General features: G+C 59.2%; 7 protein-coding genes across 7 annotated transcripts; 5 read left to right on the top strand and 2 right to left on the bottom strand.

Annotated features, from left to right (window-relative positions):
* Positions 1-1,976: 1,976 nt before the first annotated feature.
* Positions 1,977-3,479, bottom strand: BXZ73DRAFT_8336 (uncharacterized protein; the record flags this gene model as incomplete). The annotated part of the gene is made up of 2 exons (XM_048023906.1): positions 1,977-3,202; positions 3,251-3,479. Coding segments are annotated over 2 exons (1,455 nt in total), but the record flags the coding sequence as incomplete, so codon positions are not given.
* A 3,254-nt stretch (positions 3,480-6,733) lies between these two features.
* BXZ73DRAFT_41505 (uncharacterized protein) lies at positions 6,734-7,481 on the bottom strand (the record flags this gene model as incomplete). Its single annotated transcript, XM_048018782.1, has 2 exons — positions 6,734-6,805; positions 6,948-7,481. 2 exons carry the CDS (start codon positions 7,479-7,481, stop codon positions 6,734-6,736), a joined length of 606 nt encoding a protein of 201 aa, XP_047881270.1.
* Positions 7,482-7,828: 347 nt separating this feature from the next.
* Positions 7,829-8,796, top strand: BXZ73DRAFT_98178 (translocation protein; the record flags this gene model as incomplete). The annotated part of the gene is made up of 3 exons (XM_048027616.1): positions 7,829-7,952; positions 8,033-8,514; positions 8,587-8,796. 3 exons carry the CDS (start codon positions 7,829-7,831, stop codon positions 8,794-8,796), a joined length of 816 nt encoding a protein of 271 aa, XP_047881269.1.
* A 3,543-nt stretch (positions 8,797-12,339) lies between these two features.
* BXZ73DRAFT_88208 (uncharacterized protein) lies at positions 12,340-14,544 on the top strand (the record flags this gene model as incomplete). The annotated part of the gene is made up of 14 exons (XM_048024865.1): positions 12,340-12,424; positions 12,449-12,604; positions 12,647-12,756; positions 12,787-12,805; positions 12,857-12,923; positions 12,945-13,036; positions 13,061-13,191; positions 13,213-13,497; positions 13,531-13,598; positions 13,620-13,652; positions 13,677-13,693; positions 13,757-13,895; positions 13,977-14,241; positions 14,434-14,544. 14 exons carry the CDS (start codon positions 12,340-12,342, stop codon positions 14,542-14,544), a joined length of 1,578 nt encoding a protein of 525 aa, XP_047881268.1.
* An 828-nt stretch (positions 14,545-15,372) lies between these two features.
* BXZ73DRAFT_41917 (protein phosphatase type 1) lies at positions 15,373-16,941 on the top strand (the record flags this gene model as incomplete). Its single annotated transcript, XM_048018862.1, has 7 exons — positions 15,373-15,430; positions 15,517-15,648; positions 15,733-15,963; positions 16,181-16,357; positions 16,417-16,568; positions 16,639-16,773; positions 16,828-16,941. The coding sequence occupies 7 exons, from the start codon at positions 15,373-15,375 to the stop codon at positions 16,939-16,941; spliced, it is 999 nt and encodes a 332-aa protein (XP_047881267.1).
* Positions 16,942-18,158: 1,217 nt separating this feature from the next.
* BXZ73DRAFT_98175 (DUF339-domain-containing protein) lies at positions 18,159-18,763 on the top strand (the record flags this gene model as incomplete). The annotated part of the gene is made up of 2 exons (XM_048027615.1): positions 18,159-18,467; positions 18,611-18,763. 2 exons carry the CDS (start codon positions 18,159-18,161, stop codon positions 18,761-18,763), a joined length of 462 nt encoding a protein of 153 aa, XP_047881266.1.
* A 1,288-nt stretch (positions 18,764-20,051) lies between these two features.
* On the top strand, positions 20,052-27,155 carry BXZ73DRAFT_41814 (uncharacterized protein; the record flags this gene model as incomplete). The annotated part of the gene is made up of 12 exons (XM_048018845.1): positions 20,052-20,471; positions 20,530-20,949; positions 21,005-21,382; positions 21,436-21,546; positions 21,599-21,964; positions 22,022-22,087; positions 22,140-22,228; positions 22,278-22,440; positions 22,490-22,744; positions 22,797-22,873; positions 22,929-24,325; positions 24,376-27,155. 12 exons carry the CDS (start codon positions 20,052-20,054, stop codon positions 27,153-27,155), a joined length of 6,522 nt encoding a protein of 2,173 aa, XP_047881265.1.
* Positions 27,156-27,676: the final 521 nt, after the last annotated feature.

Below are 27,676 nucleotides of genomic sequence, written 5' to 3'. Positions count from 1 at the left end.
TGGCATCTATAGTATTAGTCTCGAAACACAGTGCACACCACTCCAGCCTCTCATAGGCTTCCCAGTTTCGTCCTCCCTTCTTGTCTTACACCTCGCCCTTCGCCCGCTCATTCATTGATGCATAGCACCAGTCGTACCGCCGCTAGCGCGCACCACCCCGGCACGACGGAAGCTGAGCTTAACAGCTAAACGCGGTCCCCTTCGGAGATAGGCCGCGGCGTCGTCATGTGCAGCGAGCACCCGCTGCGTGTACGGCACCGACGGCCAGGGCGGAGCAGCTGAGCAGCACTGTTCCTGGAGCCATTCCGACCGACGTGCTGCGCCCGAGGTTCGAACGCCGCGCAGACGAACGTGACTGGACACGGGAGGTTCGAAGACGCACAATGCACATACTTAGACGTCGTCGGGCGACGGGACCCCGCGTGCGCACAGACACAGCCCGTCTATATACGTTGCCATTCGCCTGGCAAGTTTACGACGGCGCCCGCGAGAGCTATACATATGCCAGCATGGCTGCGCACGTCTTGCAGGAGGTTGGCCTCAACGCGCGAACTCCGGGCGCCGAGCGAAAGCGGGTATCTCGGCCTCCACTAGAGTTAACGTTCGCTCCGACCGTCCACGCGGCGCGGATCTGCACCAGGGCGCACCCGGCACGGCGGTCAGAGAAGAGCTCGACTGTGCATGCATGTGCTTCGTTGCGCACAGGCACACATCGTGGTCCTCCGACTCTGGGGCCTGAGCCGCTGCTTCGTGGCAACCCATCTCCGCCCTGCCGTCCACGGCATCGTACGTAAGTGCGCGAGGCGGTTCGAGATGCGAAGGGTCCCTGGACCGTCTAATACCAATAGCTTATAGTACGAATTACGGTAAGAGTGGTAGCTGGGCACGGCCGGGTCCCATCATGTTCAAGTCCGACGAAGTCCGATGATAGGAAAGCAGGAGCGGAGCGTCGAGTATGCTATATGTGTGGGACAGATCGTTGGTGAGTATGTCGTGCAGCTGGCATGATGTGGAATGGGATGGGATGAGAGTAAGTACGGGAGTCCGAGTCCATATTAGGTGTTGGAACACGATCTCGTCGGGAAAAAGTGATATGCAGTATTTGAGGCGATTATACTCGCGCCGGGAAAACGCATGGATGGTCGGGCTAGATCAAGAGTAACAGAGTGGGTGCGAGGTGTGTGTTGACGTCGACAGGACAAAAGCGGGGCAGGCAGGATGCAAACGAACGTGAGACGAGTTAGTGCGATAGAATAAAGCCTCTGCAGGGCAATATGTAGAGGAGCGGCGGAGGGGGTGTGATCTATGTACTGGAAACGTCCGTGTTCCATTAGGGCTCGACCGGCTCGCGTCGACATCACCCCGGCCGAGTGCAGGTGTACACGCCCGCGCGGTAACCCGGCAAATTTGCATTGGCGAGATAGATAGTTTGTGTGGGTGCCTGGTGCATCCACAATGCCAAGAAAAATGATCGGAGCGTACCCGCGGCGGGCTCCCAACCCCGCAGCCCCGGATCCATGGTGGCCCCGCGGGGGGTAAGACGGAGAAGAGGTGCCCAGTCCGCCGCCAAGGCAGCCCGAGCCATCTCGAGGTTGTCTTCCTTGCCGGATGGCACGGCCGGCATGACGTCATCACACAACGAGGGTCGTTGCGGCGGCGCCAGGACTCGCAGTCAGACGCCGCCAGAACTTCCACCGGGGGCGCTTGCTCGGCGAACGCGCGTTCGGGCTGGGGCTTGGCGAAGAGAGCGGGAAGTGCGAGTCTGCGCTCGTCGAAGCGGACGAGGAGTGGAGGACGCTCGGCAGGCGCGCGCCCGTAGCTCCGCTGACCGTTGAGATATTGCCCTCGAAGCCCATCGATTCTTCGTCCGAGTGCGGAGGAGTGGGCAGCATGCCGAGCTTCGACGTCGTAGCTGGAGACCCCGCCTGCGAAAACAGAGGGGCGGACGCAGATCGCATGCGTTCGTTCCCCGGTTTCGAGGGAGTCGATGCGGCCTCCTTCTCGTTGTCGGGTGAGCCGGAAGGCATGATGATGAGATCTGCCGCGTTGGCTATCCAGGCTCGCTTGGCCATCTTGGTTGCCTTCTGTGCGGCGATCGGGCTCGCAGATACGTCTGCGTCCAGCGCGCCGCAGAGGACGACGTCGGCGACCGTCCAATCTTCGTACTCCGCAGCGAGCCCGGGCTCCCACGACACCGTGCCTCGGAACGTTGAGGCTTCCATGACGTAGGGGCGTGCCCGCTCGAGAGGACTCGGTCCTGGCCATCCCATCCCGATCCCTCCTGAGGACGACATCCGCGACGATCGCGGGGGCTGAGGTGGGGCGACCGCGCTCTGAAAGGCGAACGAGACGAGGAAGCCCTCCACACTCTCCACGAGCCTGCGCCGTGAGGACGGGGACTCGTTCCGGTGCGGTGGCGGGAGAAGGTGCACGAGGAGCGAGCGCGCCAGCGGCGCCGGGAGCGAGCTGACAAGCGGGAGCGAGTCGCCTGAGTGGTAGGGAGGAGTTGGAGAGAGGTAGACGGAGGTGGTGCTCCGGGAAAACGCGTTGAAAATAGAACGTGGACGTGGAGAAGAGGAAGAGTTTGCGCGCGAGCGGGCCGCCGATGGATGAACACTTGATGTCAGGAAGGGTCGGGAGATGGTGGTCACAAGGATGGAATTCTTCAGTAGTGCCTTGTCCGACACCTGCTCGGGGAGGAAGTTGACCAGAGCGTCAAACGGTCGCTGGGATGGATCTGGGGGCGGGAGTGAGACCTTCTTCTGCCGGATGGAGAGCGCGGCCATCGAGGAGGGTCGAGAGGCGAAACGAGAAGACCGCCGGGAAGTCGAGGACGCGACAGAGTCTGAGGAGAGATGCATGGAGGAGCTGCCAGGGGAAGCCGGCGTGCTCTGTGAGCCGAAACGCAGGGCGGAGGGGGGAGCAAGCTCGCTGTTGATGTCGACATCTTCGGAGAGCTCGAGAACGCCGTCGCCACCGTGTTTGCGCCATAACCTGGCCACGCGCTCGGCCCATTCGAGCACGGTGACGAAACGCACCGCACCAGCGTCCTCTAGCGCCAAAGGCGCAGAGAGATGGAGGATACGCACAGATGGGATCGCAACGCCGGGGATGTCTGGGGGTCTGTGGGTGGCGAGGATGACGAGCGACTTGGAGAGTTGACGGGACTGCAGGATGGGCGCAATCTGCTCGAGGGTGGGCGCTGGGCGGGGATGAGGGCGAGGCTCGGAAACTAAGAAGAAAGACGTACCTCCGAGAATGAGGATGACATTGCTCCTGCGCAGGGAGGTCGCGTGAAAGAGCGGCTCGGTCTTGATGAACCACGGCTCTGCGAGGGCGGCGGGAGGGGCCCCGGCGAAGGGGTCGAGCGGGAAGCGGGGGCGGAATACGTCTTTGCGCGAGGGCCGAGGGGTGGCGAGGGGTGCAGAGGACGAGGACGGGAGCTTGGAAGAGGAGGAGGAGGGGACGGGGGCGGAGGCCATGGGGGGCAGAGAGCCGAGGATGGGGGTGAGGGAGGAGGAGAGAGTGGCCGGTGGTGAGGTGATGAGGACAGGACGGGCTGGTGAAGAAGGGGCCAAGAGTTTGGCTGGGTGCGTGTGGGACGCCGTCCGTGGCGTCATTTCAGTCCAGGGTCCCGGCGCGACGGCCATCGACAGACGCTAGGCGCTGATTGCCCGCTGACAACGTTGATGTCCGATCGGCCCGGCGTTCCCTCTCCGCACGTGTAAGGCTGGGAGCACAGAGAGCGAGCCCAAGATGAGGTGGAAAGAGAGCCAGACGCAGACGGGGAAATGCGCGGACGGTGGGCGTATTAAAAGCGAGCCAGAGCGCGAATGCACGCCCTTCCTCGGCGAATCGCCAGATCACCATCTACGATCCAGATCGACCACCGTAGCGCTCGCCATTCGTCCGCTTCATGTCTGAGCAACTCCTCCACCTCGCCTCGATCCTTGCCCACAGCATGCCCACATCGTCTTCACGTCCGGTACGTTCCCATAACGGCCTCTGTCCGCCCTCTTCGATCCCTATCCTGATAGCTCAGCTTCTCAGACGAACGCTCGCAAACCCGCTTAGATGAATGTTCTCCATCCCCAACCGCGGCACTTCAAGTCTGCACCTTTCCGTGTCTTGTCCTTGCTTGGTCAAGCAATAAACCCACCCTATCCCCGACGCACGCCGCACTTTCTTCCCCAAGATGATAAGTACGCGCCTGTTCCGAACCTTGTCACTTCGGAGCAAGCAATATTTCGGCTCCGCATCACACACAGGAGCTAGGAGAGACACCCGTGTGTGCCACGGCTTGTTAGGAGCCTTCACCCAGAGCGACCGGCCACCGCCACGAAGAGACGGCATGTACACAGGGACCACGACACCACGACGGTGCGACCGAGTCCCGCGCCCACCCTCCGTTCCGCGTGGTCCCGCCCCGGCCCTGGATCTGTGTTCTCACTCTTACACGGCGGACCATTGACAAACAGCCCTTCAGTGACGCTCTCCGTGCGTGTGTACATTGATTCCACAACCTGTGAGACCCGGATCACCCACCTGCATACATATACAGAGGCCTCCTCCGGGATCGCGGCCAGCTCAGGCGAGACACACAGACGGAGGCTTTGCGGGCCTCGGGCACCACCTGCCCGCCAGGCCGTCCTGTTCTCGCCCGATCGCGCTCCACACGGCTCGGGATAACCACACGCTGGGTCAGCCGAAGATGTGACTGCAGGCGGAGTCGGCCACGACTTCGCCCCGCTCCGTTCACACTCGAGTTCATCTGCAGGCTTGAACGTGCGCGATAGCGGTCGCGTTCCGATAGCGCGAGCCAAGCCACAAGCCTATCCTCCGGTAAAGGATACGAAAGATAACGCGTGCGGCGTTGCAGGGTGACAGTACTTACTTGTGGTTGATCAAGCGCACACCGGCACGAGCCCAACAGCGCTGCCGCCTCCTTTCACTCGACGTCTTATCACATCGCTAGTCAGTGCGCCGCACACACGCCGCCCGTATGTGGTCCCGTTTCGCGTGTATCTGTCCCCATCGCCGCTCATGTCCTGTGTGGTCTGCCTAGCCTTGTATGAGATCCGCCTGGACACTGCCTTTGATTTCTACGAAGTCACGGTTTACGGAAGGCCTAGTCCTCGGCTCCTGCCGCCGGTAGCCATTCGTGAATCGCCAAGCACGACGTGCAAAGGCGACGAACATGCGTAGCACAAGCGTAGGAAGAGGAATCTTGGCGCCTCCGATTGGTCGTTCAATCTCGGGTGAGCGTTTCTCGCCTTTGCAAATTCTTAAGCGTTTTTGGCCTCCACGTCGTGAAGTGACGTTCAGCGTCGGCCCTATATTTGGCGCACGGTTCCTCGCACTACCTTGCAACACATGTTTCCCAGTGAGTTTGAAAACTATGATACAAGACGACTACTTACGCCGTCTAAGCATATGCTACCAGAAACCACCTTGGTGAGTGCAGTCCCCGGGCCCTCGTTTGTTCTGACCTTTGCTAGGATCGATCCTATCCTGTAACGAGAGTCCGTCCCGTTGCCCTGTCAATTTCTCTCGTGTCAGCGACGGAGCAACGCGCAACCCTCGCTGGCCAGTCGATGCACCGCAGGCCATCCAAAGCCCAACGACGAGGCTTCTCTTCGGCTCGGAACGACGCCTGTCGCGAACAGCCTGCGGTGGAAGACAGCGCTTGGGCACAAACGCTGCGCCAAGACTTTGATCGACGCGCGGCAGAGGCCGAAGCCGGACAAGCACAGTCGCCGGAATGGACTCGGGCGCCACGGCGACCACACCTTTGCTGCGCGGCGGGGGAGGGCCTGGGAGGGCGGGGGGCGGGCCCGACGGTGCATGATTGCCGTGCAGATCTCAGATGTTCAACTTGATGCAATACCTCCGGCGTGCGTCGCCCGCTGTTCCTGTACGTGTGTCTAGGACACCTGGAGGGCCTGCTATTTATCGAAGTCCCTGCCTGGTGCACTTTGTGCAATATACGATACCTGGAGAGCCGCGAATGTCCACGCACGCGTTGCTTTGAAGTCGCCAGGCTTGTATTCGGTAGGCGGGATGTACGCTGGAGTCCAACATGATGAGGCGAACAACACAGGCGCAAATCCCGCCCCGCCGCTCCGGTTGTAGACCACACAGGACGCGTGACCCCCCGCACAGCTTGATTGAGGTGCGTGGACCGTGGGTTTCATATCAATGTTCCCGCGACAGTACGCATCTAGACACCGAACGGGCTGCCCTCACCGACCGACGACTATGGGGAAATGCCTGAATGCTACATACTCAAAGTTAGGTAGCGTCAGCTGCGGTCGAGCATCGGCACGTATGCATCAAACACGGCCCGAAGCTGTTTTGAGGGCTGAGGAGGCTCGAAGCGAGCGATAAGCATGCCGGGGAGCTCGGGATGATCGAAGAGCGAGGCAGTACGACTGCATCCGGTCAGCCCGCGGTGGGCCACATGCAGGTCTAACAAGGTTGTGGCCAGGGGCAGAGGATGGCGGGTGCGTGTGTGCGTCAAGCGGGCTGTTCCTCCCGGACTTTGGGGGCAACGGGTAGAGCCTCGACACTGCAGCCCAGCAGGCAAGCGAGACGCGAGGCTGACAACTTGACAGTACTTGAACACGACCACCGTTTGATGGTGTCTGGATGCGACAGTACGGCAGTTGTGCCAGCGGCAGAAAGGGGTGGCGAGACGATGGAATTAGACAGGACCGGGCAGGGTACAATATCATTAGAAGGGGAGTTTTGAGTAGGACGTGTTGCGCGACTCGGCGATAGGGTTGGGGACTTTCCGCTTGTAGTTCTGTGGAGGGAAAGCGTGCAACGCACGCACAATGATGAGAAGGGGCTTGGTAGCGAAGTAGGGGAACCCAAGAACGCCCTCCAAGCTCCGGATAGTCGACGGAGTGGACTGAGTACGATTGATATGTAGAGGGGCAACGCACCGTACGGAACCGTTCGATACGCTCCGGCATGGACTTGAGTAAGACTTCGCGCTTTTTCATGCGTGCGTCCATCACACGCTCCCAGCGGTGACCCTTGAACATGCGCTTCTTGCCCGCGTACAACCGCGCACCGATGTCCGCGCCCTTGACCTCCTTCTCCTTGAACTCGCCCTCCCATTGCACGTCCTTCTCCCATCCGGCGGGCGGCGGCGCCTTCTTTGGTTTTTCAGCTTCAGTAACAGAAGCCGACGCGCTGGCCTTCGCAGCTGCGAGCTCGCGTATGGAGAGCTTGGGGCCTGATGGGAGGAGGTGCAGCATCCCGGCCGCTTTTGCCTTCTTCACGAGGTCCGCTTGCTGCCTAAGCGAGTACTTCGCAGGTATCCACCTCCCCGACTCCAGGCTCTTGCGCGGGAGAAACGGGTTGACAATGGTCGAGGTCGCCGATGCTGTCGACGATTGACCAGCGATGGGCGGCAGTGCTTTGCTGAGTTCGCGCATGCGGAAGACCTTCACGGCTTTGAGTGCCCCAGCCATCGTTTCAAGAACCCGGCGGTGCAGAGAGACAAGGACAAGGCGCAGCGGCTGGCAGGAAGACTCGGAGTTGGAACCGCGAGTGAGCGCGAGCGTGCCAGCCAGCGGAGGGCCGCGCTGACTAAGCCAGTATTTCCCGATATAGAATGCCAGCCCGTCAGCCTCCACGGAGTCGGTTGAGCTGGCAGTCGCCGCCGTCTCTCTCGCTTGTTCTCCTTCCACGTCGTCCTCGGACTGGGCTTCTCCATACGTTAGGTCTCTCTTTTAGTGCGTCTCATCTTCCATTGCCCGTCCGTGACCCAGCTGCTGACCTGGGTTCCCGCGCGCCGTGCGATCACAGGTTATTCGCCATGGAGCAGCAGTCCAAGGCACCGCAGGACGTCCGCAACGTCGTCAACTTCCTGCGCAGCAGCAAAGCGGGGATGCATATCCGCGTCGGCATCCTCAACGGCAAGCGCATCGACTACTTCAGAGGTGCGTCTCCACCGTTTGTTGCTGCGTTCCCCTCCCTCGATATCTTCGCGCCTGGACGCCAACCGCTCTTGCGTTTGCAGGCAAGGGCGCCGTGAAGGCGCTCCTGTCCCCCGCTTACGCGAAGCTCAAGAACGTGCCCAAGATCGCCAGCGAGGAGGACGCGCAGAAGCTGCTGCTCTCGATCATCCCCTTCGCGTTCTTCCTCCGCGTCGAACGCGGGCAGCCGACCGGCTCCTCCGCGAACTCGCCCAAGGCCGTCCAGATCACGCAGATGCAGACCTTCGTCCCCGCCGACTACTACGCCTGGTTCTACGAGGGCTCCCAGTGGACGACGTACCTCGGCGGCGCGGCGATGGTCATCGTCATGCTCGCCGGCGTCATGTTCCCGCTCTGGCCGCCGGTGATGCGCATGGGCGTGTCCTACCTCTCGTTCGGCCTCCTCGGGCTCATCGCCCTCTTCTTCGGGCTCGCGGTCGTCCGCCTCATCTTCTACATCCTCACCGTCGTCGTGGCGAACCCCGGCATCTGGATATTCCCGAAGCTGTTCGCGGACGTTGGATTCGTGCGTGTCTTTGTCTGCTCTTTCCCTGCGCCGGGCCGCGTGGCTGACGGGTGTGTCCGGCGTGGCCCGCAGGTCGAGTCCTTCATCCCGCTGTGGGAGTGGGACGTCCCCAAAAAGAAGAAGAAGCGCACCGAGAAGGCCGAGAAGGGCAAGGCCCCCGCGAACGACGGCGACGAGTCCCTCAGCCCGTCGCCGCGCATCCAGGAGGTCGTGGACTCGGAAGACTCGCGCCCCTCCAGTCGACAAGCGCGCGTGGGGGAGGTGCCGGACGAGGACTCATAGGGCTCGTGTTGTACGGAGGGGAGTGTCGAGCCATATCACGCTGTATCTATGTGCGACTCTCTGCTACTCTCATTGGGATATTTTATTGAAACCCGCACGCTGACTCGAGAGCAAGTGGGACTGTCTCAGTTGGGGTGTTGTGCTCAGCCACCGAGCGGGGCGTCGTTAGCAGGTTACGAAACTCCACTTTGTCGACGTGTTGAAGACCGCTGTGCGCAACTCCGCCTTCCTGGAACGGCTGGTTGGCTTCGCGATTCGGCGGACAAGTGAACATGCGGATTGCCGCCTACCCGCTGTTCATTGTCAGAGCCCTAAAATCCGTCATCGAATGAAAATGGTGGTAAGTCGGTCTTTCGTGAGGTCCTGAAAAGGCGGATACTCACATCGCGACGCAAGGCAAGGAGCAGCATATGAGAACACGTCCGCACTGCACGGAAAGTCGATGCCAACTCAGAGGGCGGGTACATACCCGGCCGGTTTGCTTCGGTACCGCAGCGGGTGCTCCCGCAACCATCCTGCGAGGAGGAGGGTGAGATCGAGTCCTGTGGTGCACGCAGCGTCGTTCTCCTCCTTGTCCTCCTGGTGTTGCCGACTGAGCACCTCCGCCGCCTCTGTGGCTTCTTGGAGAAGGCGCGACAGCTCGTTCGCCGTTTCAGGAGTTTAGTCAGATCTGGCAGTGAACCCTCCATGCCGCCGCACTTGCCGTCACGCGGTGCTCCTGCGTCGGTGCTTCGGTCGTCCTGGCTTAGTAGCCAACCCGCCCGAACCACCGTCCGAGAAACGTGCCGGCTTCTCTGGCCGCATCCCTCTTCTGGAGGTTCAAGCTTAGTTCACCCAAGGAACTCCAGCCATTGGACACGCGTTAACGATTTCCGTCGACATGTTGATACTCCGCACGACCCATCCCCCCTTCGCAGTCAGTACCCCAAAACTTATGCCCTCAAACGGCGGCCCTCCGTCATGGACCCACCTGGCTATTGAGCGAGAGGACCCTCTGTTCTTTTTCTTTTGTCGGTCAAGCATTCCCATCCTGCGTACTGAGTACAGGTGCGGTAGTGCACGTACTATGCCGCAAGAACTCGATAAGTTCGCCCCTGCAGCGCCCCCACTTCCGATACCGGGGGCACTCCAGGAGGATGTGCGCCCGACTTTGCAGAGCGTGGTCAGTCGGGCATTCCGTGGGCTCGTTCGCGAAGAACCTTTTCCGGAACGTTCCTATCGGCGCGTGGTTGAGCACGGCGCGACAGAACCGCGTCATCCTGGTTGTAGAGTGTCCGTGTGCCTCGAGGGCAGCGCTCGTGGCGTTTTTAGGTGAGTCAAACACTCGCAGTTTCCCCGCGTATAACCTATGCTCGCGGTGCTGCTTTGTTCAATCGGCGTCAGGCCCGAACTTCTTCAGTTGGACTGCGAGAAGGTGCATCACGTGCGTGCGTTCGCTGGCCGGCCACAGGCAAGTCAAAGTGGATACGTACGGCGATCTACTCGAGGCGCGCGTCGGGTGCTGTCATCACGCACCGAAGTTCGAACAGGCTTTTCCCAGAGCGCATCCGCTGTCCGTGTCCTCGCCATCTACAAGGGAAAAGCCCTACGTCGATCCACATACTTAAACTTCCACACTGGATCTCATGCTCCTTTTCTTTCTCAGCTCCCCACACTACACCAACAGTCCTCATTGTGCTCATTGGCACACCGGCTGTAGGCTGCCGTTGTTCGAAGGTCCAACAACGTGTCGGGGTGGAATAGGGTGGAATGGGGATGTTTCACATTTAGCTTTCGCCTCTTATGATGCCGCTGACGTCTACGGCTGATTGTATTTGATCAATTAGTGTGTTAGGTAGGCCTCGGTGCCTGAGGTCTGCGCGGCATCCCCCAGATTTCGACTTGCCTTCCTGAATCGTCGCTGAGACTCGTATAATAGGATTTCGATGGTAGTTTCAGCGCAAACGAGGCACGATAAACGTTGCAGTCGGGTCATACCGTCCCCTCACGAGGCCGCCTCCAGCACCGCACAACGCGCGACTAGAGCGACCTCACTTGGCAGTGCTCATGGAGCAACACTCCGGCCGCGTGAATCCTCCCACCCGTTGGCGCACGTGGAAACATGCTTCACCACTGAGAGCGTCAGCGCAGTACGCAACAGGCTCGTCATGGATCTGCGGTTCGCCTGAGGGAAGCTTTCGGCGCGGCGAAACTGACCTTAATATTTCCGTGGCGCTTCAGCACAACTTGTATGTTCGCGTACCCCAGACGCAGTGGTTAACGGAATTTCCGGACAGGAGGAGACGAGGGTGCGACTGCGCACGCCAAGGCATGCGCGATCGGGCGCGTGGTGGTCGAGGGTCGCCACCGCACGTGGAGGTGTTGTGAACAGGCGCGCGTGATTGTGGAGAGGTCGATTGCAGCGACCGATCGCGCGGCAGCGAGCTCAAATCTCCGCTCACACCTGACGACCACACCGAACGAAAGAGAAGATCCCAGTAAACAACTCTGGTAGAATGCAAGAAGAGATAAGGAAATGGGAGGTGGCCGGCCGGGATGACCTTCTTGAGGGGGACGTGAGAACGACGTCACTTCGCCATGAGGCGGAGCTGGCGAAGGCGAAGCAACGCCGCTGCGGCATCTCGCCCGAATGCGTCTCCGCCCACGCTCCGCGACTCGGCTAAGAATAGTCCCCAAATCCGGCGAAGACGTCCACTCGGCTTTCCAAGCTCTTCACTCGGCTTTCTCTTCCTCCCCCACGACCTCCACCCTCGGCCTCTTCCACATTGCATGCAGGCGACCTTATCACCCACCCCGGAGACGCAGGAGGCACGCTCTCAACTTCTGGTACGTTCTTGTTCTCGTCGTGTACGCACAAGACCTCATATCTATCGGATTCGAAAGACGCGGACGAGTCAATTCCTGAAGAGAGTCTCCAACTTCCGCACCGCCCGCCGGAAAGGCGGGGCAGAGCCGCCTACGTATCCAAGGTCGACGCGGTCTGTGGACTTGGTCTCCACAATGACTAAAGTCGAGGTGCGCGCACGCCATTCCCTCGACCACAACCGCGACTCCGAAGACGAGCCCCGGTGCCGCATCACCCTCCGGAGTGGTCCCTTGACCGAATCACCCACTCGTCGAATAGAAGGTCTGCCGCATTATGACGATCCCCATATTCCCCCCACGCCTCCCAAACCCCCCACGACTCATTCACGACCCTCCTCTTCGCGCGTACCGTCCCCGCCTCCGCAACGGAGCGCCGCCACACCCGGAGGATCATCTGGACCGTCGCGCTCGGATGGACCACCCGCATATACCGACTCCCTCCTCCCTACACCTGGCAAGACAAATCTCAGTCCTCTGCTTGCTCGCGCGTCCACTCTGCCATCCCGCTCCACCGCTGCCTCTCTTCTCGCAGAGCATTTACATTCTGTCTCGGAGGACATGGCGGCGCGAAGGGCGATCCCTCCACGTCTGGCAACTCTTCCGCCACCCCTCATGGCCCAGATAACGGCGGGCGGAAGTGCGCGCTTTTCCCCTTCTATCGTCACCCGACAGCCTCCGATGCCGATCCTCAATTTGCCTATTCTTCCGCTTCTGACGCCCTCCCAACCTGTCCATCCCGGTCGGCCTCGAGCCCCATTGCGAAGTCTTCCTGCGCTCCCCATGCAAGGGTCCGCCGACGCGGATCAAGAAGCCACCCATGACAACGCGTGTTTGGACGAGGAGGACGATGAAGAGGACGGGGAGGACGGGGCGGAGGAAACCGGACTGGACGAAGACTCGGATGGAAGTAGCGAAGATGACGAAATCTCGCCGTCTCAACGCCGTTTCGATTCCGTCGGCTCTTACGGCGCTTCCTCTTCTGCAGCGGGCCCATCAAGACTCCCGCCTTTGCCAGCGGTTGACACGTCTGGGTTCAGCGTTCCGTTCGCGGATGCGGAACAATGCACGCCGCATCCGCCCGCAGCCCTTTTGCCAGTCGATTACTTTAACTCGAAACTGCGCGAGCGTACGCCCTCGCCGACTCGTACGCCTCGCCCTAGCGACTTCCGACCCAGGAACCTGCCGCGCCGTCAAGACCAAGCACCACAACCCCGCCTTGTCCCCATGCCTGCTTCCCCCGATCGCGATCCTCGGCCCAGTCTGTATCACCATGCTTCGAAGAGCATGGTCGACCTGGAGTCGACGCGCAAGGACAAGAACACGATTATATCCCCCAAGCTCGGCGGTGTAACACCCAAGTCGTGCCAACTCTCAAGTCAAACGATACCATCCACTGAAGTTTTGGCGGTGAATGACTCGGACGACTTGATTACGTCTTCGACGTTGCGGCGGCGCCGGTCCTTGCCCACGTACGAGCCGTCTTCCGATCCGCCCCCTTACCCCGATCCTGTTTTTCGGCGGCGCGCTCCGGTTTCGTCGCACCACTATCAGGCCCCGCCGGATGAGGAAGGCCGCGAAGCTCTACCTCCGTATACCAACACAATTTTCATGTGCGGGGCCATGCCGCGCAAGATGGAGTTCCTCAAGCCCGGTGTTCAGTCCAAGGATCGCAAGTGGCGCCGCGTCTACTGCGTCTTGGAAGGCACCGCGTTGCGTATCTACAACTGCCCTCCCGAGGCGGCCGGCGTGAGCGCGATTGAGCACTGGTGGGAGAGCAAGGTTGGTGTGGGCGATATTTCAGTCGTCAACGCCGTCACTGCGCGGTCGCCGAACAGCGTCATTCGCGCACGGCAAGGAGAAACGGCGGAGACCGCCGAGAGAGCGCCCAAGATCCTCGAGGAACCGACACCAGATGCGCCCGTACCTCCAACACAGCTGTCACGCGACCATCATTCGAGTCCTCCGCCGACGAAATCCAAGCTCGGCATTCCGTCTCGATTCCTCCGGAAACGGAGATCAAAGAGCCTTGGACGTCTGCTGGTCCCTCCGAACGACACCACCCCCTCTACGCGATGCAGCACGGATTCGCGACCAGACGCCCCTCGCCCTCCCATTGATCCCATCGCTGCCGCTGCACGACGTTCCGTGGATGTCCTCAGCTCTAGCCGACCCTCTATGTCGTCGACGGCCAGTGCTCGCCCCTCGATGGATACTTCGGCAAGTCGGCCTTCCGTGTCGAGCTCAAGCAGCCGACCATCGATGTCCGCTTCTCCCACCGCACCCACCCCTTCATCTGCTTCCTCCGTGTCCTCGAGCGACGGTCCGTCGCTGTTTTCTCGCAGCCGGCTCCGACCGTCTCTGGGCACTAGCCCAGAAAAGCCGGATAAGCGCTCCAAGGACAAGAACGCGCCCTTCACGCCGGACCAGGAAGACCTGATCCGCCAGTATACGCTGCAGAACGCGGAGAGCGGGCTTGCGAGCGACTACGTGAAACGGAAGAACGTCATCCGGGTGAGAATGGAAGGCGAGCAGTTCCTCCTGCAGGCGAAGGACGTTACTTCTGTGGTGGACTGGATCGAGGTAAGTCGGCCGCACGCGTCCACCGTGGCTTGATATGCTGAGACCAAGCGTCTTGTCCTACTAGGGCATTCAAATGGGGACGAACGTTTCCCTTGACTTGGACGAGCGTCCGATGCCGAGGGGTCCCATCTTCCCCAGGTGGGTGTGCACGATCTTGTGTGCTCGGTCAGCGACTGATCTACTCTTCCTTAGACGTCGTCGTCGACGCCCGCGTCGCGCCGAGACGGCAGGCCCGTCCTGAGCGTCGTGGCGCTGTACCCACAACTCCGGCATCCGATTCATGGACACTTCATGACCTTATGACCTCAAACACGTCACATAATGTGTATCGTTTTGCATCCCCGCTGATTTTTTGTGTATTTCATTAGCTCTCCTCGATCTGTAGTATGTAGATGAATGCCACCACACCTCTCGCTGTCTATACGGACATATTACGCTCGTTCTCGCGCGGGGCTTGTCGTTCACCGCGTTGCACGCATGTATGCATTGCTCCTACCTGCCTACAAGTTCCAAGAGACTTGATATTTTCCCTGCACGTCAGATCGTCATGCTACTCATAAACTGAAGTGGACGCTCCGCTCGAACGAACGGTCGTGCCATGGCCTGAGTGACACCAGAGATCGGTGGCCGCATTCTATTAATTCATGATAACCGGAGCTGGTTCACTCGCATACTGAAATTGTGCGATGGGCGTTGGGGGCATCTACAATGGCGAGGCCAAGGCGAATCCCCAGCTTGCAGTCCATGTATAAAAGACATCTAGAGCGAAGTGGGAAGTTGGGCCGGGCTGAAGCGCCAACTGGGAGGCGGGAAGCGTTGAAAGCCCGACCGACTCCGCTCGTGGCGCGCAGCCCACGAGGGATTGGCCGACTCAGCATCATCCGAACGCTCGTTATCTTCCGCCGTGTCCATCCCTTGCCAATTTTTCTCCTTCAGCCGGCTGACACCTCGCACACGCTCGTCGACGTCCTCACCACCATCTCCCCCCGCCTTCGCCGCGTCCTGGGAGGTCGCCTCGCCCTGAAAAACCGCGAGGAAAAGCGCCAAATCGCCCTTGTTCTCGCACGACCGTCACCCACGCATCTTCCTCACGACCCGCTTCACGACCCGCCCGCCCTATAATTCATAGAAATGGCGGACTCGACCACGGAGATTGACCTCGACTCGGTCATTGACCGCCTGCTCGAAGGTGAGTGACGGCCTCCTCCGCCAGCGCGCCGGCGCTGGAATTGGACGGCCCCGCTGCTCCCGCTGTCCGACGCTGACGGCGCTCAGTGCGCGGAAACCGCCCCGGAAAGCCCGTGCAACTGCAGGAGTACGAGATCAAGTACTTGTGCACCAAGGCGCGCGAGATCTTCATCAACCAACCTATCCTCCTCGAGCTCGAGGCCCCCATCAAGATATGCGGTATGTTTGCCTTTCTCGAGCGACCACGGCGCCACCCCCCGTTCCTCTACTCCCCGCCCCTTGCCTGTGCTCATGTTTGCGTAGGCGACATTCACGGACAATACTACGATCTCCTCCGGCTGTTCGAGTACGGCGGCTTCCCCCCAGAGGCCAACTACCTCTTCCTTGGCGACTACGTAGACCGTGGCAAGCAGTCGCTCGAGACGATCTGTCTGCTCCTGGCGTACAAGATCAAATACCCTGAGAACTTCTTTGTTCTCCGCGGAAACCACGAGTGCGCGAGCATCAACCGAATCTACGGTTTTTACGACGAATGTGCGTATTTGGAAGCTATGACTCATTCCTGTCCGCGCGAACGCTCATGTTGTTGGTGCCTTTTCACCCTCTGCACCCCCGTCATACCCTCCGTTGCTCCCTGCGCACGCGGTTTCGACGACGACGCCCCGCGCGTTTTCCACATCCGGCCGAACATCACCGCGCTAACTTGCCGCCCCCCGCCCCGCTGTCATCCGACGACGTCGCGCGACGGCAGGCAAGCGCCGTTACAACATCAAGCTATGGAAGACGTTCACAGACTGCTTCAACTGCTTACCCATCGCCGCCATCATCGATGAAAAGATCTTCACAATGCACGGCGGGCTTTCACCTGATCTGCAGTCGATGGAGCAAATAAGGAGAGTCATGCGGCCGACGGATGTTCCGGATACTGGTGCGCCTGCTGAATGCTCGCGATCTGTTGCGGAATGCTGATGTGCACGCGACGTGCAGGCTTGCTCTGCGATCTTCTGTGGTCCGACCCGGACAAGGACATCACCGGCTGGTCTGAGAACGACCGAGGCGTCTCGTTTACGTTCGGGCCGGACGTGGTGTCGAGGTTCCTGCAGAAGCACGACATGGACCTAATTTGTCGCGCACATCAGGTATGGAAATACCCTCGTGACATTCTATTGAAGGGCGCGATGTTCTGACGCTTTCGTCTCGACTATGTAGGTCGTCGAGGACGGGTACGAGTTCTTCGCGAAGCGCCACCTGGTGACATTGTTCTCCGCACCGAACTACTGTGGAGAGTTCGACAATGCTGGTGCAATGATGAGTGTCGACGAGACGCTCTTGTGCTCATTCCAAGTACGTCTTGGGCTTGTGTTAGCCTGAAGACCTCTTGTTGATTATAGCCTGTAGATTTTGAAACCCGCGGAGAAGAAGGCAAAGTATCCTTACGGCGGTGTAAACATGGGTCGACCGGTCACACCTCCTCGCAAACAGAAGAAGAAGGATGCGAACAAGATGGGCTGAGGACCGCATCGTCAGTACCTACTCCCTATCTCTACGTCGTCATGTCACAGACGTCTCTTGCCCCTTCCTCCCCTGGTGCGGTGGTTGTTGCGACGGACTGCTGTGTGGATATACATGGACTTTATCAGATCCTTATGGGCCGTCGGACGACCGATGCGATGGGTCGCGGAGCCCACCGGAGAACGTCAAGCCGTCCGGTGTGGGGGTAGGTGGAGCAACGAACGCGGTCCAGCGCCAGCGCGCCGCGGGGTTGGGGAGGGGCGGGCGGAAGCGGTGGTGAGGTGGCAGAGGCTAACAGGGCAGGAGGCGGCCGTGCGGAAAGAGGAGGTGGAAGTCACAAAATCAACATCGAGCCAAGACGGCGACGACGCATACGATACGCCACGCACTCCCGGACCACAGGCTGCAGCATACTTCAGACACCCCATGTTGTTTTATGCAAGGTTCCGTTTGTTCTTCTCTCATCCCACCGTTGTTCGCTCCTTGCCTCTATCCTCAACGCCTCGGCCCTCGCGATCCTCGCCGATTCCACCGCACCTCGCCGGAATATCCACCCTCCCTCCATGAAGGTTCCCCATCGCTCGTTTGTCAGCCGTTTGTGCCGTCCCTTCCCTTCTCTCTATCTATTCTTTTGCTTCGTTGCCCTGCTACTAGTTCCGGGCTCTTCACCTTTAACTGCCTTCTCCTTCATTCTGCATGTATAACCCCCACTGCCGCTACACATGACACTTGTACATGACATGTTACGCCGTCGTCTTTCCTGATTTTGCCCTCCTCTTCGTACACGTTACGCGCCCCGTATAAGATATAGGCCCCCTGTACTCTGAAGCTGATCCACCCGCCCTCTCGTCCCGTCTGCGTCCGTCCGTCGTGCTCATTGCTCTCTCTGTCTATGTGAGATAGGCTACTCGTAATACTACCCTAGTCTCTCGGTCAGCTTTGAGTTTGCACTATTGCTCGTTCGAGCAGATCCCTACTGCGGCCACATTCCCTGCCCAGAGGGGATAGGTATGCGGGGTAGGTGCTCCGTCGGTACTCGGGACGCTTGCGACGGAGTTCACGAGCGTTCTGCGTTTGCGATCCCAGATCGTCGTCATCGTCGGTGCCAGCGGCAGACCGAGCTCCGAAGTCCGACCCAAGGCGCGTCCGTTCCTTGACCTCACTCCGCTTCCACCTCCACACACAAAAACATCCCCGTCCCCACCCGCACCGCGACAATGCTCCGTCTGGCTGCACGCCGCCTCGTCCGCCCGTCGCACCGCGCGCTCTCGACGACCGCGCCGCGCCGCGCGGACCCGTGGCTGCTCCCGAACACCCCCGAGCACGTCGAGAAGACGACGTCGCCGGCGAACGCGCCGCGGCCCGCGCGCCTCGACCGCCCGGGCGAGCCCGTGGAGCAGATGCGGGCGCGGCTGGTGTACCAGAGCCGGAAGCGGGGGACGCTCGAGAGCGACTTGCTGCTGAGCACGTTTGCGCGGGAGCGGCTGGGCGGGATGGGCGAGGGGGAGCTGAAGGAGTTCGATCGCGTGAGTGCACGTTTCTCTTGTTCTGGGTGGTGGGGGGTGTGTGGGACAGTCAGGGGGTCGGGGAAATACGGTGGAAGGCCAGGAGGCTTGCATGGTTGCATGGTGGGCTCGCGATGAGAGGCTGACATGAAGCTCTTGGACAGCTTATGGACGAACCGGACTGGGACATTTACTACTGGGCGACGGGAAAGAAGGCACCACCGGCACGGTGGGCTGAGTCGACGATCCTGGAGGAGCTCAGGGTACACGCGAAGAACGAGGGCAAGGTCGTGCGTCGGATGCCTGACCTGCAGTAGCTCAGCCCTAGGATAAACCGCGAGCTGTTCTTCAAAGCTTCACGGACCTGATCCGTGCATGTCGTCAATGTATGAGTTTGACGCACTTACATGCTGAGGCAATGGACATACAGTATAGAGTACATATGTCGCCAACATATGCAGCTGATATCTTACTTATGCATGCAATAAGCTTTATGGGCGTCAACCCGTCGTCAGGCGTCTTTTTCCTACGCGCAGCTTCACGCCGATCGGCTATGCTTGAACACACTTGGTCCCAAGGGTTGGCCTGTCCTCTTCTTCTCCCATCTTCGTCGGCACTCTTGCCACACTTGAGCCGATTCATTTCTTCTCCGTTTGAATTAGGAAGACTCAGACGTCACACAGGCATCTCTCGTGTTCTCGGCTGAACCTGGGTGGACGTCGGTTACGAGTCTTCTACCTCAAGTGAGCATTTCTTGAGACCCATCTGTGGCGTCCTCTACCCCCCCTCGTTGCTATTGTACTGCTGCCCACGTGCTTGTGGGCACAACGAGCACCATATCAGCTTGTTCAACGTCTCTCGTGCTGATGTACTTGGTCCCCCTTAGTCATGTCCTCTGGGACGAAGAAGCCAACCGGACCCCGCCGCCTCTTCTCGATCGACAACCTCAAAAAATCGCGGTCAGGCTCGCAGTCTGACGCGTCCTCTGTTAATGAGACGTCCCACTGGCGCAAGCAATCCTCGGCCTCCAACCTCACCTCCCTGTCCGAGAAATTAGAGGCGGGTACCGACCCTTTTGGAGACGCGGAGTCAGGATGGACCGAGAAGCCTGTGGTGCAGTCTCCGGTGCAGGAGATGAACGAGCTGTTTGACGAAGAAGACCTGGCCACCCCGCGCCCTCCCCAAACTCCCGCGACGGCCCGCCCAGACGGCAAACGTCCTCCCCAGCTCAACCTCAGTGCTGGTGGCACTATCCTCGCTGCTCACGATGGTGAAATCCCGCCCTCTCCCAGCCGCAGACGATGGGACACTATCCGGTCCGCCGTCGTCCCCTCATCCTCTTCCGTACGCTCTGCAACCCCACCACCTCTGCCCACGAATGAGCCACCAGGAACCGCTGCGTCCTTATCCTCATCAAGGAGGTCATCAACGCCTCGCGGGCCCCGTTTCGGACCGAAGCGGTCCATGCGGTATGTCGTCGACCAGGTGCGCGACGCTGCGGCAGACGAGGGCAATCGGTTGGCGGAGGAGATCCGCAAGGCATGCATGCTCGTACGCTTTGGAGACGTCACAACGCGCAACAACAGCCATCACAAGGAGCCGACAATGCTACACAACACGATCGGCTCGACACTGTACCTCCCGTTTCTGGCGAACGCGTCGTCTACGTCCGTCGGGAGCACAAATAGCAGCTCATATACGCCCACGCCCTCCCAAGGCAGCCAGCATGGACATTCGCGCCAGATGACCGGCGGTGGACTCAGACGGCCACAAAGCCAGATGTCGCTCGGGATGGGCACGAGTGGACGGTCGGCGCCGACGGTAACGCACATCGCGCGGGTGCTCACGACGTCGTCGACATCCATCAACCGGCCGAAGGTGCTGCCATGCGAGACGCAGGTGCTCGCGGCGCTGCTAGTGCCGTTTATGGGCCAGCACGGGAACGAACAGGTTGCGGTGGAGCAGCAGACGGCGGTGGAGACGTACGAGTACGCTACAAGGACATGGAAGGCACCGACTAGCGAGGTGAGTGCTTAGTGCTATCGGCTTTGTGCGTTCCCTCTGAGCGTCCTGCTCGATTCAGGTGGAGCTCGGACGGTGTATATGGTGTTGTAAAGCAGCATCCGTGTACTCACGAGCTCGGTTACGTATCATCGGCAACCTATCGACCATGCTATTCGCCCGAGAACGGACCTTCGTAGCGGAGACCCCGCCAATCCTGCAGACTCTGCTTCAGGAGCTGTTCTCATTGCTGTCGATACTTCGGACATCATTGGAGTCGGTGGCAGAGGCGGACACCGTTGCAGGCTTCATCACGAACATTCGGGACGGACAAGCTGGGACTCCTACTGTACGGGGGCTGGAAAGTGAGTACGGAGTTCGGCACTCCAAGAAGGACAGTGATGAGCGCATACGAGATATCATCGTCGCGGAAAGCGTAATTGGGTGCTTGGAAGTGGGTTCAGACGCGACCAGGAGATGGACGCTCCATCATCTCATAGAGGTACGTACTCTGCTTGGCTTGAATCGTTCTTGCGCCGGCTCATGTCTTCGTCCAGAAATACTGGTCCTCTTCAGACGATTCAACTATGCTATCTCCACTCCTTACCACCATGACTTTCCGCAAGCTTAAGACCTTCGTCAATTCCACTGTCTCATTGCTCCTCGCCGGTTCCTCGGACCCCAGTCGAACCAACGCGGATGCCAGCCTCATTATCCACCTCCTCCGTACTCGTATTCTCCCCGAGGTCGAAGCAATGCGCGATGACGCTTTTGCCGTTGTGAACGAGATCCAAAGCAGCATCATTCGGCTCGTCCTCGAGCTCTTATGTATTCGCGGGAGCCGAGACCGGGACTGGGTGATGCTGTACTTTTGCCACTGGCTACAGGAAGGTGGGAAGTGGCGAAGTAGCGTGGAGACATCAATGCAAGGCTTTGTGAGCAGCTCTTTTCTGACACTCACCAGATTCGGAGCTGAACACCATATCAGATTACGAACGGCGAGTGGGCCATCATCCTTCGGCTCTTACCCGTCCTCGAAGAGCTACCGGAGGACATCCGCGTCTCGCTAATTCCTCCATTACTGCCAGCCATAAGCGACGTATGTGACCAGCTTTTCTTCCGGGCGAATGGGCCTTGACACTTTCACTCAGCGCCTGATCAACGATCCTCCCTTGTATCCCTGCGCTCCACTCTCTGACTTCCTCGAATCCGCCGCGATCAGTTGTCCCAAAGCTTTCTTCAAGCCTGTCTTCACTTGTGCTGCATCAGCGAAGGAGCTCACTATTGCGAACCAGCTGTGTACTCTTTACGCCCTCGCTCGTTTCTATCCTGCGCTATGGACCCACAGTGCGGACATGATGTCTGTTGCTCTAATGACAGATCCTACGACCAAGCCTGTCAAACAAGGCTCAGTACCAGTCGTAGAGAAGGGAACGACGCGATACGGGCAGCTGGCACTCCTGGTGGAGCTGGTCCTGCACATGAAGAGAGTGCGACTGTCGAAAGATGCTGGTCTGGTTTGTATTTCAACCACACTTACTTGCATCAGACTGATGTAGATTTTTTCTCAACAGGTCAATAGCGCGGCCAAGTTCGCAATGTCTTTAGAGGCCAAGTTGGGTATGCTTCTTGAAGCCAAGGTGAGCATCCTGCCAAGCAATGTGCAAGTGTCGAGGCTAATTGACGTGACAGGAGCAACACACCCTTATCCCCGGCTCTCAGCGCTTGCTTTTCTGTGCGTTGTTCAAGGAATGTCGGCTGTTGACGCGTTCGCTTAAAGCGTGAGCTCGCTGCATGCGCCTTTCTGTCGGCTACTGAATGGCATTGCAGTGCGATGTGGCTGGCAAGTGTTGTGAACTGGACATCATCGGCGTTGTTCGACGCGGACACCGACCCTGAGGAAGGCTTGAATGAGGACGAAGCCGTCAGTACGCTTGTCAGGGTCGAGTTGTTCTACGAGCAGGCGAAGGCCGGGTTGGGTGGTGCCGGCAAGGTATGTCCTCAAGTTTTTGCCTGTAGTACCCAAGTTCATCGTTATGTAGCGCAGGACAACTTTCGTTCAGGCGTCGAAGGATCCTCAATTGCCGGACCAGAAAGGTCTTTCCGCCGACCTAGGGCAAGACGGATTCGAGGATCGACTGACGCTCCTGCGTTCTCTCATGACACGCAAGGTCAGCACGGCGCTCGAGCTGCTTGTTGCTGTTTCGGGAATGCTTCAACCGCACGATTACATGTCTCTTGGGCCAATCCTATGGTATCGCTATCTATACAGCAATGCATCTCATGTGATTGCTCCGGTAAGTACGTCTACTCGAATTTGAAGAGCTTCATACTCATCACTTGGTATAGACGTGCTTCCTCGTCATGCAATGTGCGGAGCGGATACCGGAAGAGTTTTCGGCGTTGATTAAACAAGACCTTTCCAGGTAAGACGATCGTCCTTTTGTCATTCATCTTCACGGGCTAAAATGACATCTCCAGCCAAGACGTTGTTATCCGTCGGAAAGCGGTGCTTCGGATCGCGACAATGACGAGTTGGCGGTATCAGCTGCTCTCCCAAGACGTGATACTCGATAGGACATACCGTCGACCTTTCAGGCTCACGCGTCCACCCGTTACGTTTGTCCCTACTGATATGGGGACGAATGCTTTCGAGATCGAAGAAGACCCGAACGACTTCAAGGACGCGAAGGGACATGTCTTACCACTCGAACTCCGGAGGCGGCTGTCGGAGGTTGGATGGGCTGAAGAACGCGGCGAGATGGACCCGAAGACAGAATGGATCAAGACCCCGATGTCGAGACTTCCGACAACACAGCTCAACACCCTTGGAGGGTCTACAGTAGCCGAGATGAAGCCTTTGGATTCGCCCAACCCCAGTCCTGAACCGTCTCCAAAGCTCTCAGCCCGTGACTCCCCTCTAACGAGGAAAGACTCCACCGCCGGAAGCCATGTCAGGGCAAAATGGCGCCCCGTTTTTGTGTCAACCATGGTGGAGCTGTTCCCGAGGTTGACGGAGATGGTCAAGGACACCGACTTCATTGTGTCGAGCACCGCGAAGGCGCTTATTGTCGATCTCATGCGCGACGACCCTCAGATCCTTTCTCGCGCTGTTTTCAACAAGCTCTCTGGCCAAGAGTCAGACGTCATGGCCGCCATTACGACTCTTCGCATCTTCCTCCACTGTGAATCCGTTCTACCTCCTGGCACCGCCCATCACATTCTCAATCATGTAGTCGGATACCTCAAGGGTGGTATGAAGAATGGTGACGCAAACCGCGCTTTGCAAGGCTACGGTTATAGTATCCCCACGGTCGCGAAGCTCGTCTCTCAAGTCAGCAAGATGTCCATGCGTGATATCCGTCGCGCGAAGGTCGACATGCTTCTTGTCCCGTCTGGTTCATTCTGGTGGCCAGATCCTCCCCAGCCAGGTCCAATGTTCCCCGGGTCGCTACAGAGCAACTACGACCCCTTCGCCACTCTACCAGCGCCGGTCGTGTGGGTAACAATGGTTCGAACTGCGCAAAACATGTTCCTCCTGAGCATGCTCCGACGCAACACCCAAGACGTGAAAGTCTTCCGCAAGAACCTTCAGCCTCTCGCGTTGCCCGTCTCCTTCGACGACATGCACAACCACTCTATTCCCCTAACTGCCTACATTCCTGCCCACGGCCCGCCCCATGCTCCCCCCAATCCTGCCCTCACTGCGCTTTCGTTGACCCTTGCTCGTAGTCATCTGCTTCTGCTTCATCAAGCTTTCCGTTCCATGTCACGGCACCTCAACGACCGAGAGGAGCTGGCTCTGCTTCTGGATGGAATGAACAGGATTGTACTCGCTCACGGAGATGATGTCGCCATTGTAGCGCAGGCCATTCTCAGTGAGTATATGCGCTCGTTTCCGTGACCCTCATTCTTATTTCCTTTCCAGACTACCTTGTCGCAAGTACTCGCTTTAGGCGTCTATTCACCTCTGGTGGAGGCTACATCATGTTCATGCCCGCCGTCCTCAAAGTCTATTGCGAAGCCCATTCCCACCCGAGCATTCGAGCCATCATCGAGTTCGCGGTGAACAGATTCTATGCCCTTCACCAGGAGTCCTTCATCTTCCAAACATGCGACATCCTTTCGAACGTGGTTGCTCTTCCAGGGGTCGATGGGCCAGATCTCTGTCGGAACATATTCACTCTTCTGTCCACGCTCAAGAGCAACGCGCCATTGAACCATCCGGAGGTCGCAGGACTGAGTGCACTCACGAAGGTAGAAGAGCAAGAGGCTATCATGGTCACCATTGCGGAGAAGGTACCTCAGGCATTCCTCGCCTCTGTACATCGGAGCGGCCAAGACAAGAACCAAGTCACCGTTGACGTTCCGGATGAGTTCGACAGCAAACGCCTGGGGCTCGACGACCTCGTCAGGCTGTTCCTCACTGTCATTGCGCACAACCCCACAATCCTCCGGGCACAGCAGTTCTTGCGATTCCTCATGTTCATGGCCCCTCACCTCTTCCATGCATCGGCTTCCGCGCGATCTGTCCTCCGAGACGGTATCAGCGCTCTTGGCGCTATCCTCCTCAACAAGGGCACGACTGTCAAACCCAAGCCAAGCGAATCGGCATCGCAAGTGGATGAGCTCAGTCCAAACGTCGTTTCCGCGACCGGCATTGCTCAGGCGAATTTATCGCAATCCTCGGTACCTTCTGACCTGTTGGTCATGCGTTTAGACTTCCTAAAGCTCGTCGTCGGATTCACGCAAGCTGGAGGATCCCTAACCGCACTTTCGTCTCAACGAACCCTGGAAATGGTCAAGGTTGTTCTCAAGGACTCGCGCCCGAGTCTTACCGAAGTCGCGAGTTTCCTCGCCGACTACGTTCGGGCGGTGCTCATCCGGCCCACACACCCTGAGCTCAAGGAGGTCGTCACACTCCTCACAGACATTGCTCCCATCATCTCCTCCTATTCTACCGCCGTCGACTTCTCAGGTGTTTTCGACGTCGTTGCCCAGCTCTCCTTGGACACCGTCTTCGCCAACCAACCCGCCTTCGCCCGTATCCTCGTCACTCAATACTGTGCTGCGGGTTTGGACACCTGCGAGGTCGCCGGTTCTGAGAACCTGATCTGGGATCTGGCGCTTCGTGGCAGCCTCGTCAATCTCCTCGACCGCGCTCTCATGGCCGTCGGCGCGGATGTTGTCGCAGAGCTCGAGAAGCGCGAACCAACGTACGAGTTCCTCTCCGGAGTTATTCTTCCCTTCGTCTTGCGCATGAAGGCGTCGGTCGACATGGCCAACGACACTCAATGGGGAGACAAGTATCGCAGAGATGTGTACTCAAGAGCGTGGATGCGGCTCCTTGCCTACGTGCTCAACGTCATTCAGCGAGCGGACTTCATAAAACCCGATTCAAAAACCAACCCATCCGGTCTCGATCGCCGCAAATCCACTGACAGTCGGTCCTCTATCACAACCGTGGATGCGAAGCCGGCAATGGGTCTGGTCGTTGCCATGCAGATTATGAAGATTATCATCACTCGCGCCGAGCAGGACCTATCCATGGCTCTTCCAGGTGTTTGGCTGCAGATCGGCACCGCGCTCAAGGATGCTCTGGCGGACGGAGATGCGGGTTTTGCTGTCCCTGGAAGAGGTGGATACTCTGAACCGCCCTCTCCCACTCATTCTCCCAGAGCGAGCACCACCAACATTGGAAGCGATGACAACCCATTCCTCACTCCCGCCGTCCACAGACCGGCTTCTCATCGACAACGCCGTCCACGCATCGTAGACTACATGACCTGGTCCTTCATCGAATGGCTCTGTCTCCGGCGCAACCCGCTTACCATTCAAATGCGCGTCTTCACTCAAGAGAAGGTCGCCCTCCTCCACCAAGAACTCTCTTCGACCGGTGGCTTCCCTGGTAGCGGTTCCGCGAGCCCTATGATCCCATCCCCTATGGGTTTCCCTTCCCCTATGGGCTTCCCCCCTTCACGCAGCCGCCCGGTGTCCAGCGTTTTCTCCAAGCCTCGCCGGAGCTTTCTAGGACCTAGCATGGGCGCTGAGTCGCCTAGCGCGCTTGCAACCCCCCGCTCCTCTGCCCTCTTCGCGTCCGCCCAGTCCGCACCTCTGCCCTCCTTCGACGAATTCGGCCTGCCGACCTCGACGCCCCGGCGCGACGACGGCCCCAGCCGCCTCGCCGGATACGCCCTGCTCCCGAGCCCGCTCACGACCGCGACGCGCGTCGCGCGCGAGTCGGGCCCCAAGATCGTCCACCTCGGGCCCGTGCGCCCGCTCTCGCCCTCCGGCGAGCAGTTCGGCTCGCTCGGCCGCCGCTCGTTCTCGCCCTCGGGCCGGCGTACGGGCTTTGGTGCGCCGCGCACCGCGCTCGCGCTCGCGCGCGCGACGGCGGTCGAGTCGCCCGTGCTCGTGCGCACGACGCTCCGGCGGATCCGCGTCGCGCAGGCGATGCTCGGCTACCCGTTCCTCGCCCTCGCCCCGCTCTCGTCCGTCGACTCGGGCGCGGGGAGCTTCGGGTCGGACGGGGCCGGGCTCGAGACGGAGGGGCTTGTGCGCGCGTGGAGCCGCGCGGAGGCACTCGAGGCGCTCGTGCAGGAGACGAAGGACCTGATCGACGAGTGGCGGGAGGAGGACGGGATGGACGTCGGAGAGGAGAGCGGTATCCTGGTCGATGTGGACGAGCCGCGGAGCCCGCGAGCGTAGTCTCGTCCTGGACGCATGCTATTATTATTCGCAGCCGGTTTTGGTGGTAAGTGTTGGATGGGGCTCGGGTTTCTCTTCGCTGGATCTCTTTCGTCTATTGTTTTTTGCTTCGTCCCGTTCGTACAGACCAACGACCTTCCTGAGTTTAAGTATCTTGACGCATCAGTCCTCGCGCTCAGCACATATCGAACGCTATCACCATGTTGTACCTACACTTACATCAGAACTAACTAACACGAGTATGTCACTTTGTTATTAATCTACGCCTACCGGAGCTTGACCACCGCCGTGAAGCAGTTCAGAGTGCACATGCAACAGATTATATCAGCAGCAACAGCACAGCACAGCGACGTGAACAGCTTGAAACAACGGTTTACCGCTCACCAGCCCACCTCGCCCCGGGTGTCAGATCGACAAGCCTTGATCAGAGTATACCAGCCAAGCCCGTAAGCACACCAACGAGCAATAAATTAGAATTCACGAGGTATCATACGTCAGTGGCCGCGCCGTCCGAGCCCGGC

The sequence above is a fragment of the Epithele typhae genome, assembly GCF_022376455.1.
Source record: "Epithele typhae strain CBS 203.58 chromosome Unknown BXZ73scaffold_6, whole genome shotgun sequence".
Lineage (NCBI taxonomy): Eukaryota > Fungi > Basidiomycota > Agaricomycetes > Polyporales > Epitheliaceae > Epithele > Epithele typhae.
This window is presented reverse-complemented; position numbering and strand designations above follow the sequence as displayed.